Below are 13,340 nucleotides of genomic sequence, written 5' to 3'. Positions count from 1 at the left end.
ATACTACTACTAAGGCTAAGGCTAAGGCTAACACTAAAGCTAATAATAAGAAGGATAATAGTACTATACCCTTTAGTAGTAATAGTACTAAGTAAGCTACTTACTTATATTATCTTAGGATAGTCTTTTTAGCTTATTACCTACGCCTTATATATACTTTAGTTACTTATTTTAGCTTTATTTTCTTTAGTTATAAATACTTTAGCCTATAGGCCTTAGTTATTTAGCCTATAGGCCTTTAATACTACTATTATATTACTTTTTTACTTTTTATACTTATTAATAAGTAACTTTATCTTAATATAATACTATAGCTTTTAAGTATTTTCTTTACTACTATATTTTTTTATTAAATAAAGTACTACCTATTATACCTTAGTCCCTTATAGTTAAGGATTTTCTCTACCTTATATAGTAGCCTAGTGTTTATCTTATATAGCTATAGCTACTTAGGCTTTTTATTATCCTTACTCTTAAATAGCTTTAGTAGAGATATAGGGAAAATATTATATATATAGTAGTAAGTAAAAGTGTTAAGTTAGTAAGCTAGGCTATAGAAGCTAACTATAGTAAGTATATAGAAAAGGCCTAGCTACTTATTTATAAGTTTACTACTTAGTTACTTCTACTTTATATTTTTACTAGATAGTAGTACTTAGTCTTTAACCTTAAATCTCTTTAGTGTTTTTTTTTATTATATGCCTATGTCTACTATATACTTGCCTTATATAGTATAAGCTCTAGATTAGCTCTTTTAGTATAAAGTTATTAGACTTTTTCTTTTACTAAGATATTTATAGCTAGTACTACCTTTACTATTAGGATATTTATAGCAGAGGTAGGTCTTAGCCTATTAATACTTTATTTAAGGATATACTAATAGATAAGTAATATATATTATTATATATAAATTAAGCTAAGTAAAGTTACTATACCTAATCTACTTAGTCTTTTATATAGAAGTAGTAAAGGTAGTGCTTTATATTCTAGTTCTACCTCTTAGTCTACTTATTAGTCTATAGGTAAAATATAGTGCTTAGATACTACTTTATTTCTAAGAGGTAGTAAAGGTACACTTAAAACTTACTTATAAATAGTATACTTTAATTAAAGATAATACCTTTAGGTGTTCTAAAAGTTATAAATACTTTTATAAATAGTAGGTTAGTTAGGCTACTTATAGTAAAGCATAAGTTTATAGTAATATAGATACTATATTTTATATACTAATTAACTATAATAAGGATAATATTATATAGCTTTTTTTTAGTAGTAATATTAATAGTAGAAGCCTTATAATAAAGTTTATTAATATTTTTATATATAGGCGTTTTAGTATTAGTAGTAAAGTAAAGTAGCTATAAAGGTAATAATACTATAGCTTTATTTTTAGTATACTATATATATATTAATATATTCCTTAATATCCTTTTATAGTCTATTCTAATAATAGCTTCTCTATAGTAGCTATATTATATAGCTAACGCCTAGATGTCCTATATACTCTATATTATAGTAGTCTTCTAGGATCCTTCTCCTTATTCTTTTTTTTTAGAGTATATAGACTTATATTCTTTTATAGAAGAGACCTTTTATATTAATACACTAGGCTTTTTTACTACTTTTACTTTTTATAGGCCTAGCTTAATTACTACACTTTTACCTCTTAGACTACTGCTTTTCCCTTATAAAAGTGTCCCTTTATTAAAGTTATAGTAATATAGTAATTATTAGCTTTATTTTACTATTTACTGTTTTAGAGTTATATTAATTTTTACTCTTTTATAAGATATATAATTTATAACTTATAGCCTTAGTAATAGGCTTAAGTAGTTAGCCTTTTACTTTATTACTACTTTAGTATAGCTTTTACTATACCCCTTAGTTTATTCTTTTTAACTAGTTAGGCTAAGGTTAAGTGCCTACCTTTGCTATCTTTTAGCCCTCTATATATATACCTCTTTTATATAGCCTTAGTAATATTACTATAACCTAAAAAGGTTTTTATTTTACTTTTGCCTACTATAGCTATACTAATATTACCTTTACTTTACTACCTAGTAGCTACTTCTTATTACTTACTATATAGTCTAGCCTCCTTAAAAGTCTATTTATAGGGTTTTATATACCTAGTTTAAACTTAATATTAATATTATATACTACTAAGTTATTAAGCTAGTATAGCTGTCTTAGGTTAAAGTACTTCTTTATATTTAAGAATTAAAGGTTAAAGTAATTTATTTATACTATAACTATTTTCTTACTATAGTTAATATATTACTACTAGTTCTATAGACTATTAATAATTACTAGTAGCTTTATATTACTAGTACTATAGTATATCTTTACTTCCTATAGCTTATATAATTAGAAGGTAATAGAATACTACCTCCCTTTATACTATTATATAAGCACTGCCCTAATAGTAAATTTAGATATATTAGTGTAAATTACTATAGGTAAGTCTATATTAAAATAGTATAGCACTAGTACTTTAGTAAAGGCTATAATAAGTTACTTAAACACTATAACTACTATAAGATCTAAATATAGCTTTTCTCTTTAGTTCTTTTTTAGCTTATTAGTTAAAAGTACTACTATTTTAAAGTAGTTTTAAATAAACTACCTATAAAACCTTATAAATCTAAGAAATATTTAAATATCTTTAACGCTATATAGTAGTAGCTACTAAGTAACTGCCTTAATATACTCTTGCTTTATAAAAATACCCTTTATTAAAAATATAAATCTTAAGAACCTAATTATTATCTTATAGAACTTATATTTTTCTAAATTAAGGTAGAGCCTCTACTGCTTTAGCTTTATAAAGACACTATATATATAGTCCTTATACTCTTTAGGTTTACTACTATAGACTATAATATTATCTAGATATATAATATATACTATATCTACTAGGCCTACTAAGGCCTTATTAATATATAATTAGAATATTACTAGTATATTAACTAGGCTAAAAAGTATAATATAATACTTAAAGTAGCTATATTAGGTATAAAAGGCTATCTTTTACTTATTACTTATATATATATATATTTAATAGTATATATTTTTAATATTAAGCTTAGTATAAATCTTAGTACTAGATAGCTAGTTAAAGATTTTACTTATTAGTAGTAGTAGTATTTAGTCCTTTTATATAACCTTATTTAGTGTACAGTAGTTAATATAAAGTTATAGTTTTTCTTTTTTCTTTAGGATAAATAAGATAAGTGCCTCTCTTAGACTTATAAATAGCCTAATTTAGCCTTAAGCCTTAGCCTTTTTAAAGTATTTATAAAGTATCTTAAGCTCTTTTTTTAATAGTGTATAGATTAGTCTTTATAGCACTTTAGTACCTTTTTTTAAGGTTAATATAGTACTTATATATAGAGTGTTTTAGTAGGCTAAGCACTTTGTCTTCTAAGAATAGTTTTTTAAAGTCTATATACTTAGCTATTTACTTATACTACTTTAGCTTATTACTCTCTTCCTACGTAGGCGCTATAGGTATAATATATAGTGTTAGTGCTATTACTATAGTTTATAGTATATAGAATTCTTTCTTTAACTTAACAAGGCTAATATTTTATTTATAGTAGAGGTATTACTAGTACTTTACCTACTAGTTAACTACTAGGTTTACCTTCTATAACTACTTAATACCTAAGATAAGTGTTAAGTACTATAGGTCTACTATAATAAAGTAGTATAGTTAATACTTTACTACTCCTATGCTATTAGTAGCCTTAATATAAAGGTAGTATACTTTTATTATTAAGAGAGGCTTATTATCTATATTAACTAAGGAAGTAAATAAATATATTTATAGTAGGTAGTTAGTATTAAGTATACTTAGGCTTACTATATTAGCTTTTAATCCTAAGTTAATAAGTGCCTTTATTACTGCCTATATAGTGCTCTTCTATAATATAAGTAGGATTTTAATATAGTGTCCTTATTACTGCCTTCCCTTTATTACTAATATTAGTATACTGTTTATATTATTTACTTTTTATAGTAATTATACTATATATACTTCTTTTTTTATATCTTTTATACTTTATCTCTAGGTACCTATTTATATAATAGCCTTATACTTTATAGGTATAGTATATATCTTATAGTTTTTTTACTTATAGGTAGTTCTTTATAATATACTTTAACTTATTATAGTTATAGTATATTTTACTACTTATTTACTTACTTATATTATTAAAGCTAAGTATAATAGTAAGGTTAGTTCTTTTATACTACTTAGGTGCTACTTAGGTAAAGTAAGCGTTATACTAGCTATATTATAGTTAATAGTAAAGGTTAGTAGCCTACTTTATATACTTTACTAGTAAAACTAACTCTATATATATTCTTAGGAGCACTAGCTATAAGCTAATAGCTTATTAAGTGCTTAGTTATAGCTTAGTTAGAAGAAAAGAAATATATTACTCCTCTAGAATAGTATAAAGTAGCTTTATCTTTAGTGCTTTATATTCTATAAAGAACTAGTTAAGGCTTTAGTTAGGCCCTTAGTAAAGGTAGTCTAGCTATAAGGTTACTGTAACTATATAGCTACCTAGGTCTAAAAGCTTATTATATAGGAAATCTTTAAAATCTCCTTATGCCTTAATTACTTACTCTATAAAGCTATATTCTTTCTTAGTTAAATACTTTATTTATCCTCTCTTTATATAGCCCTTAAGGTAGCTTATTATATATACTATCTTATTATAGTTATTATAAAACTACTTTATATATAATATAAAGTATATATAGTAGTTAAACAAGAAGACCTAGAGGTCTTTATATAATTCCTTATTATATAATAGTATAAAGAGAAATAAAGGTTAATATAAGTGTAAACTATTATCTAGTTTAGTACTTAGGAGGATTACTAGGCTATCTTAAGCCTTACTTTAGTCTTAAGATAATAGCTTATTATCTACGCCTATTATATAGTTAGCTTTAGTATTAAAAGTATAACTACTACTTTAGAGCTATAAGAGCTTTTTATACTAATAATAAATTTAAGTCTCCCTATAGGTAATCTTAAGCTTTTTCTCTAGTTATTACTCTTTTTTTACTAATATAGTAAGTCTATAAGATAAGCTATAGCTTCTTAGGGTGTTTTCTTCTATAAGTAAAGAGGGTAAAAGATAACTAGTTAAGTTAGTTATAGCTTAAGTACTACTACTACTATACTTAGGTATAGTTACCTCTTAGGTTATATAATAGGTATTTATAAGTATATTACTTATTAGGCTAGTTATCTAGGTAAAGCTTTTAGACTATTAAATAGTAATAAGTAACTAAGGTAATAAGTAAATATACTATAAGTGTAAAGGTAGGTATATAGTATTACTAAAGCTAAAAGCTACTTCTTTTTTTTTTTTTCTTTTTTCCTTTAAGTATTCTTAGTGTGTGTACACTTACTTTACTTCTGTGCGCCCTCTAAGTATATAATCCTCTTGTGTGCCCTATGTACTTACGCTATACACCTTGCTTATTTAGTGTTATATAATACTTAACCTACGCTTAGCCTATTTAGCCTATCTATTCTTAATAAAATACTACTATTAGCTTAGCCTTTTAGCTAATATAAAAAGATATATTTAAAACTACTATATATACTACTATAGCTAAAAGCTATAAAATAAACCTCTTAAAGAACTTTATTTTTTACTTATCTTATACTACTTTTAGTAATATATTACTACTAACTTTATATTTTATCTAGAAAATAAAAAAGGCTATAATAACCTTTAAGTAGTAGTTAACTACTTAAATAAATAAGCTATATTTATTTTTTACTTTAAGATAACTACTATAAAAGATATAGTATATATATTTTATAAAAAAGTCTTTTTAATTTTTAGTCTACTTAAAACTATTATCTTAGACTAAGGTCTTTAATTTATATTAGACTTTTAAAATAAGCTTTACTATATCTATAGTATTAAAATAAAGCTATTTACTATAAACTACTCTTAGACTAATAAATAAACTAAGGTTCTAAACTAATATATTATATAATAACTTTACCTCTTTATTAATTACTACTAAAATAACTAAAGTAATATAGCTTTAGTAGTAGACTTTACTTATATTGCTTTTCTTAGTAAGACTACTAGTTTATTTCTTTATAAAGTTAAATTTAAGAGACTCCTAAGGTTAAGTTTTAATTAAGATAACTATACCTAGAAGTATAATAGTACTAAGAAAAAGCTTAATAAAACTAATACTTAGTACTAGGCCTAGAAGATCTATAAGTACTAGTAAATAGCTAAAAAGAATATAAAAATTACTTAAGAATAGTATTATTATTATACTAACTAGTATAAATAACCTAATAACCTTTAAGTTAGTAATAAAGTTTTTATTAATATAACTTACTAAAAATATAATAACCTTAATAAGCTTTAGAACTTATAAGTAAGTCCTTAGCTTATTATAGTAGCTAAATTAAAAGAAACCTAGAAAGTCTAGTTACTTAAAGGTATTAAGGCTTATTTAGTGTTTTACCTAAGTAAGCTTAAAAAAGCCTTTAATAACCTTTTCTCTAGATAATAATAAGAACTATTTTTCTTTATAATATTTAAGTTTAATAATAAACCTAAGTATAAAGTATTATAAGTACTAAAGTCTAAAATAAACTATAGAAGACTTTAGTACTAGGTTAATTAGTTAGGTTATAATAAAGATTTAACTTAATATAATACTAAAGGCTTTTACTATTTACTAATAGTACTATAGAGATTTTATAAAGAATACTTAATAGCTATTAGACTTTTAGTTAATCTACCTTAATAGTTATAGGCTATAGTAGAGGACACTAAAGTACTCTTTTACCTTAATAATAATAAAGTTACTTAATAGACTATTAACTTACTACTACCTTATAGGCTAACTAATACTTTTTAAGCCTTAACTTTACTTTACTAGCTTTTACTTTAAAAAAATATTTCCTAAAAAAAAGATTTATATAAGAAAATAAAAAAAATTAACTTATAAAAAAAAGGTTATTTCTAGGGCTAGTTAATAAATTTTAATATTATAGATAATATTACTAGTAAAAAAAAAGGTAATATTATAAAGTAACTAGGACTATAGGCTATAATAGCTATACTAGGTGTAGCTAATAAGCTATAAAGACTACTAGGGCTAAGCATAGACTACTAGAGGTTATATAACTAAAAAAAGGTTTATAAAGGGATTTAAAGGCAAGGCTATAGAGGTAGACCTTACTATAGTTTTCTTTTCCTCTTTATCTTAGAATCTTTATTCTAGGTAATATAGTTATAAGTTATTTAACCTTAGTTATTACTACTATAATAATAGTACTAGTAATAAAGTAACTAATAAAGTAATAAGTAAATAATAATAAGGTTAAATTAAAAATAGCTACTAGTAAAAAGGTAGTTAATACTACTACTAGGTATATAAGTTAACTTCTTTACTACTAAAGAATAAATTAACTACTATATTACTAGTAAAGTTATTTATAGTAGGTAGTAAAGGTCTACTAGTAAGATTTATATCTTTTTTAACTACTACTATAGAGAGTAAATTACTTATAATTTTACTTTATATAGGTATCTTGTTTTTTATTTACTACTAAGTAACTATAACTACTAGGCCTAGTAATAAAGTTTTTAAAGTTATCTTATAATAAAGTATTATATTTTATTAACCTTTAAGATTACTAGTAAGTAACTTATAGTAGACTTTATTAATAACTAAATATTAGTTAGTATTATTATTTACTTTATTATTATTATAGTAACTTACTTAATTTATATACTAATAATACTTTATTAAATCTTACTATAGGTCTTTCTTTATATTTTTCTCTTAGTTAATTTTATTCCTTATTAAACTTATTACTGTTTTTTTTATTAATTTTATATATAATAGCTAGCTACTATAGTTAGGTTACTTACTATAGTTAAGTTACTTACTATAGTTAAAATACTTACTATAGTTAAAGTGCTTACTATAGTTAAAGTGCTTACTATAGTTAAGTTACTTACTTATTAACTTTATAACTAATTATAGTATACTAAATACTAATATAGATAAACTAGTAAAGTATATAAGCTTTATACTAAAGAAGATATCTTAAGTCTAGTAGCCTAGGTTACTTAGTTAAAAGCTAAGTTTAGCCTATAGTAAGGCTAGCTATTTACTACTTACTTTACTAAAGTTATTACTATAATAAGTATTATTCTTTACCCTTATAGTTTTTTTTTTTACTAAACTTAATAGTTATTTATAACTTTAATAGTAAGTATTACTTACTAAGTTACCTTTAAAAGTACTTTTTTATCTCCTTTAAGATTTACTTTTTTTACTTTAACCTAATTATTATACTTACTAATACTTAACTTATTAACTACTATACTATTTAAAAAGGCTAGACTTATAGTACTATAATACTATTAAACTAGAGGCTAAAGGTAAAATAGATTATTACCTTAGTTAGTAATAGTAGTAGTAAAAGGGTAGCTATAGTAGTAGTTACTCTTTATTACTATTATAATAGTAATAAAGTTTATAATAGTGTTTTAAAAAGGTTAAAAGTAAAAAGTACTTATTATATAGGCTTTTTATTATTATTAGTAAGCTTACTACTATTACTATTATTATTATTATTATTATTATTATTATTATTATTATTATTAACCTTTTTTTTATTAATAGTTACTTTTACTAACTTTTTTAGTATCTTAAAGGTTATTATTAATTTCTTTATTACTACTATAGTAACTACTAGCTTTTATAGTGTTTTAATAACTATTATTAACCTTATTACTACTACTATAGGGCACTTAATAACTATATATAATAATAATTCTTTATAAGTAGCCTTATAGGCTTAAGTACTATTAGCTAGTAGTATTAGTAATACCTTTATACTACTAGAGGTAGTATTCTTCTTCTTCTTTAGCGCTATTATTAAATAGTAATAATAATAAGCTTATTAATTAAAGCTATTTATACTATAGTATTTATATAATATAAAATAATTTAAAAGTATATAGCTACTTAGTAAAGTAACCTCCCTATATAACCTTAACTAAGGTAGTTATTATAATAGTATTACTAACGTATAGACTAAAAAGTAGGTTTTAGATACTACTAATATAATAGACTATAGCTAGATAAAGTATATTTTAATAAGTTATAAGGCTATTCTTAATTCTCTATAGTTATCTATAGCCTAATTTAAGCTAACTAGAAAAGACTAGGACTATTGTTTACATAAGCTTATTATATCTATATCTTTATTAAGTCTTATTAGGATAAATAAGTAATTTTAGAAACCTAAGCGCTTTACTTTATACTTCTACTTTATATGTCTTGTTAACGTGCTAGTTGAATTTTACTAAGAGATAAACTGCTATTACACACGCGCGCGCACGCTCACACACACATACACAGGGGGGTATGAGGGGCAAAACAATCAAAATGCGACCAAGCTGGGACTCGAACCCAGAACCTCCACCACCGGAAAGTGAAGCGCTGCCATTGCGCCACCCGGCCGTTGTTGGTTGTTGATGTCCAGCTCAAACAAGTCGTTCTAACATTGCTCAGAGATGCAAAAGACGCAGGCTATTCAAAAACAATCGGCGCCCGGAAGGGTACCCGGATCGCGTTAACGTAGGACTGAGTGACGCGCCAAAAGGGTAAGTAAGGGAAGGTAAATTGGAATAATCGTCACAATCGACCCCCTAACTACACCCGCTGTTGCCTCCTTTACTGTGTACAATTGTAGCCTCTGACATATACCTCCTCTATCCCTCTCCATCTAATAAAAAAAGACAAGAAGAATAGAGAAGAGACTCCTTTACAATGGTTTTGGCTCGCTGGTGTTGGCTTATATTCTTCATGCCTGAAGTGACTACAATCTACATACACAATTGCTTCGACAGTCATTGATCGACGTTCAAAGTTTATTCTAAGTGGCCTAACTGGGTGACGAGGGTCCGAGGGCAGACATGCCTGTCGCATCTAATGCAACACAACAAGAGTATATTAACCAAAGACACACAATCAGGAGCGGCAATCGAAAATGTAGTAATCAAAAGAATTACTTTTGAGGAATCTGCAAATTTCCTTCATTGCCTACAAGTGCATGACTCATGTGACGCATGCAACTGTACTGCCATGCGGCCAACCGTACTAGGCCCTTGGGTATATTAATACAATGACGCCGTCATCCTCGATGTTCGCTAACCCAGAGTACGACGATGCATCCAACAACGATCTACGATCACTCGTCATCGTCGTTCAGACCGAAGTCATCATCGTCTTCATCCTCCTCTTCCATCCCCTGATCATCCTCGTCGTACATGTGGGACTCGTCACCCATGTCGTCGTAGTCGTCTCCACCGCCAAACTCATCATCCTGGTGTTCGTATTCTTCACCCTCAAGAGGTTCAATCTCCTCCTCTTCCTCCTCCTCCTCATGGATGGTCTCGTCAATCACACTAGGCGCCTTGCTGGTCGGACGGCTAGCAGCTTCACTCTCCGGCCGAGATCCCGGGTCACCCTTGTCCGGCACGTCGAACATTTGCCTGATAGCGTCGTAGTTGATGCGTTTCGAGAAGCCTCTCTCCTTCATGACGTTGACTGCTGCCTCGCCGGGTGTACTAGCAGGAGTCGTCTGGCCCTCACCAATGCGTGGTCGCTTCTTCCGTTTGCGGTCCTTTTTGGGTTTCTTCTCTTCGAGCTTCTTTCTGAATAGGCGTTCTTGCGACTGACGCAGCCAGTCTTTGTTCTCGTTGACCCACAGCAACTCCTTGATTTTGATCTCCTCGGGCGTCAACATGCAGTTCAACACCTCGGGATCATCGGCAAACTCGTCTTCGCCGACCTCTGGTGCCATCGATACAGCCTTGTTGGGCTGCTGCTGAAGCGCCCAGATGGAGTGGATGCGGGCACGCTGCTCAGCGTTACTGAAAGCTTTGGCATGCTCGTATGTCTCCGGGTCGTTCATAATCTCCGATATCTGCTCCTCCATCTGGGCCTCGTCCTCCTCCCACTCATTGTCGATGGGCAAGGAAGGCTTAGGTTGACGTCCATTCTTATTGGCGGCATCCTGTCGTGACGCTTCATCGCTTTGTTTCTCGGCATCACCAAACTCTTCCGCCAAGCCTTCGAGATGCTGAGTGCTGTTTGTGTCTCGCAGAGCCGGCTCGTCCTGAGCAATCTGGGAAGGGAGGGGGGGAATAATGAAGCCGTCCTTGTCTCGGCGGTATTCAACGGCGGGAGCCGTAGATAAGTCGGGAGGGGGGAGTGAAGGTGCCGGCGCGGTTCTGGTATTTTGGCCTTCATCTGTGGCCTTGCGCTTGCGCTTCTTGCCCAGCTCCTCCTGCTGCTTCTGCCAAGCCTCTGTGCCTTTGTAGAATGAAGGCGGGTCGTGCGAACTGGAACTGAAGTCCTGTGACAGAAAGTCCTCCACCGTCATCTTACTGGCCTCAGTGACGTTGAACTCCTGCAGACGTTCTTGTATAGTGTGGGTCGTGACCTTGACAACATAGACGACTTCTCTGGTCGTACGCCTAAAGTTGTGCATTCTGGCGGCTATGAGTAAACAAGCACCACAGATACCGGATGGACGACGGCCCATGACGATCCAGTCCTGCTTCATGCGATGAACGAGACGGACAGCATCTTCAGCAACCCTATTAGTCATGTGCTTAAACTCGAGCTTGGAGGCGAGCCGGAAAAGAATATCCTCGGGAAATACCGGGGCCTCTCCGTTGCCAAAGATGTACACGACCCTGTTCAGAGCCTTGAAGGCTCGGCCAAGCTTGAAGACATTGATCTGCGTGAGGTCCGCAAGATCGATAAGCATGATCTTGCAAGGTCGCTCGGTGCGGCAAGCAGTGTAAAGGCAGACGGCGGCAACCATGACGAGGGTGCGACCTTGAACAAAGTTGGCCTGAGATGCGAGCTTGAAGACCTGAACGGCGGTGTTGACAGTATTGTCGCTCAGGTTGAGCCTCTGGGCGTACCCCTGCATCAAGGAGCGAGCCTCGCGGATGGACTTCTCTCGGTCGTCGGAGCCACCAACGCGGCGGAACGCAGGGCCCATTGTCCGCACGCCGGCCTGGTCAGCGGCGATGTAGCTTCCCTGTACCATGGCAGCACCCGAAGAGGTCTCCCCGAACTGTACTTCGGCGACGATGTTGCTGTCGTCAGCGACTCGACCGCAGGTCTGGCACACGCCGTCGACGACATTGGGCTTGATACAGGTTTTGTTCGGGCATTGTGGGCGGTTCGAGACGGCGACGGTCGGTGCTCTGGAGCGGTTCAGCTGTGCTTGGGCGACAGCGCTGGCGGCGGCAGCAGCGGCGTTTGCCTGTTGGCGTTCGGCTTGTTCACGAATGGCCCGAATACGGTTGGGGGGTTGGAACGGCTTCGATTTGCCCACCGTCGGCTTCTGGGATTTCTTCGTGGGTGTGAGGAAGGACGACATCGTGACCGTGTTATAATCCCTCGTAGGCAGGGCAGCCGGGTGTCAATGCTTTTTTTTTTGTTCTTTTTCTTTTCTATTCTGATTTCTTCTCCAAAGAGCTTTTGAAGGGCAGCAAAGGTGCTGCAAAAATGAAACCAGAAAAATACGCGGGGCCCTGGTTGATGGGACATACAGAGGCGTAGATGGTCTTGAAGCCCCTCCCTTTTCTCCGGCACCAAGCAGAAAGCGCAGGCTGTCTGCTTGCTTGCACCTTGGACGACGGAGGCCAATTGTATGGGGAACGCGGCCTGTTGCGTGGGATCTTGCGCGTTGAATGACGCGGATAACGGTGAGGGCGTCGACGAATGGAGTGTAAGTGAATTGAAGACGACCCTGGGCGCTGTTGGTGGGATGTCTGGAGGGATACTGGTGGTGGGCGGAACGAAGAGAGAAATGAAAAAACTAGTGGGGTCGGCGACGAGATGGTCGAGCGGGAGAAGGTGCGAGGAACCAAGAGGACCGTTATGGGTACCGGATGCTGCTGAGTCACGTCTTTGATGACCTCGCTTCCCAAAAAGGAAATCCCCATTTCTCTCCCAGTCTGCCAGAGCCACTGGTTCGAGTCTACCTTGGTTCATGCTGCGAAACTGCGCAAATTTCTTTCACATCTATCCGTACTTACAATATAAATTTTGGGTTCTGTCCATTTAAAACAACAACATTCCTATTTCTTTTCCCCCTCTCCAATTCGTCACCCTTACCACGATGCAGTCGATGTGTCAAGAACTCCCCACCATGCTGCTGGGGCCACTGCCGTATTGGGAACTAGTCAGCGCAACCATATCGCTGCGCCGCTGTGGAGAGGTCACCTTCGATATCT

The 13,340-nt window shown here is 31.9% G+C and overlaps 1 protein-coding gene and 1 non-coding gene across 2 annotated transcripts; both read right to left on the bottom strand.

Moving 5' to 3' along the window:
- Window positions 1-9,468: 9,468 nt before the first annotated feature.
- On the bottom strand, window positions 9,469-9,540 carry LY79DRAFT_t224. The gene has a single exon. It is a non-coding gene; the product is annotated as a tRNA-Arg (tRNA).
- Window positions 9,541-9,988: 448 nt separating this feature from the next.
- On the bottom strand, window positions 9,989-12,934 carry LY79DRAFT_565903 (Brf1-like TBP-binding domain-containing protein). Its single transcript, XM_060558773.1, has one exon. It carries the CDS (start codon window positions 12,479-12,481, stop codon window positions 10,271-10,273), a length of 2,211 nt encoding a protein of 736 aa, XP_060410071.1. The 5' UTR covers window positions 12,482-12,934; the 3' UTR covers window positions 9,989-10,270.
- Between the last annotated feature and the right edge of the window lie 406 nt (window positions 12,935-13,340).

The sequence above is a fragment of the Colletotrichum navitas genome, assembly GCF_030913465.1.
Source record: "Colletotrichum navitas strain CBS 125086 chromosome Unknown LY79scaffold_74, whole genome shotgun sequence".
Lineage (NCBI taxonomy): Eukaryota > Fungi > Ascomycota > Sordariomycetes > Glomerellales > Glomerellaceae > Colletotrichum > Colletotrichum navitas.
Note: the sequence above shows the minus strand (reverse complement) of the source record. Positions and strands in the feature narration are given on the sequence as shown.

What these genes read in the sequence shown, in the direction of transcription:
- LY79DRAFT_565903 (XM_060558773.1), bottom strand. Translation starts at nt 12,481, where the DNA reads ATGTCGTCCTTCCTCACACCCACGAAGAAATCCCAGAAGCCGACGGTG.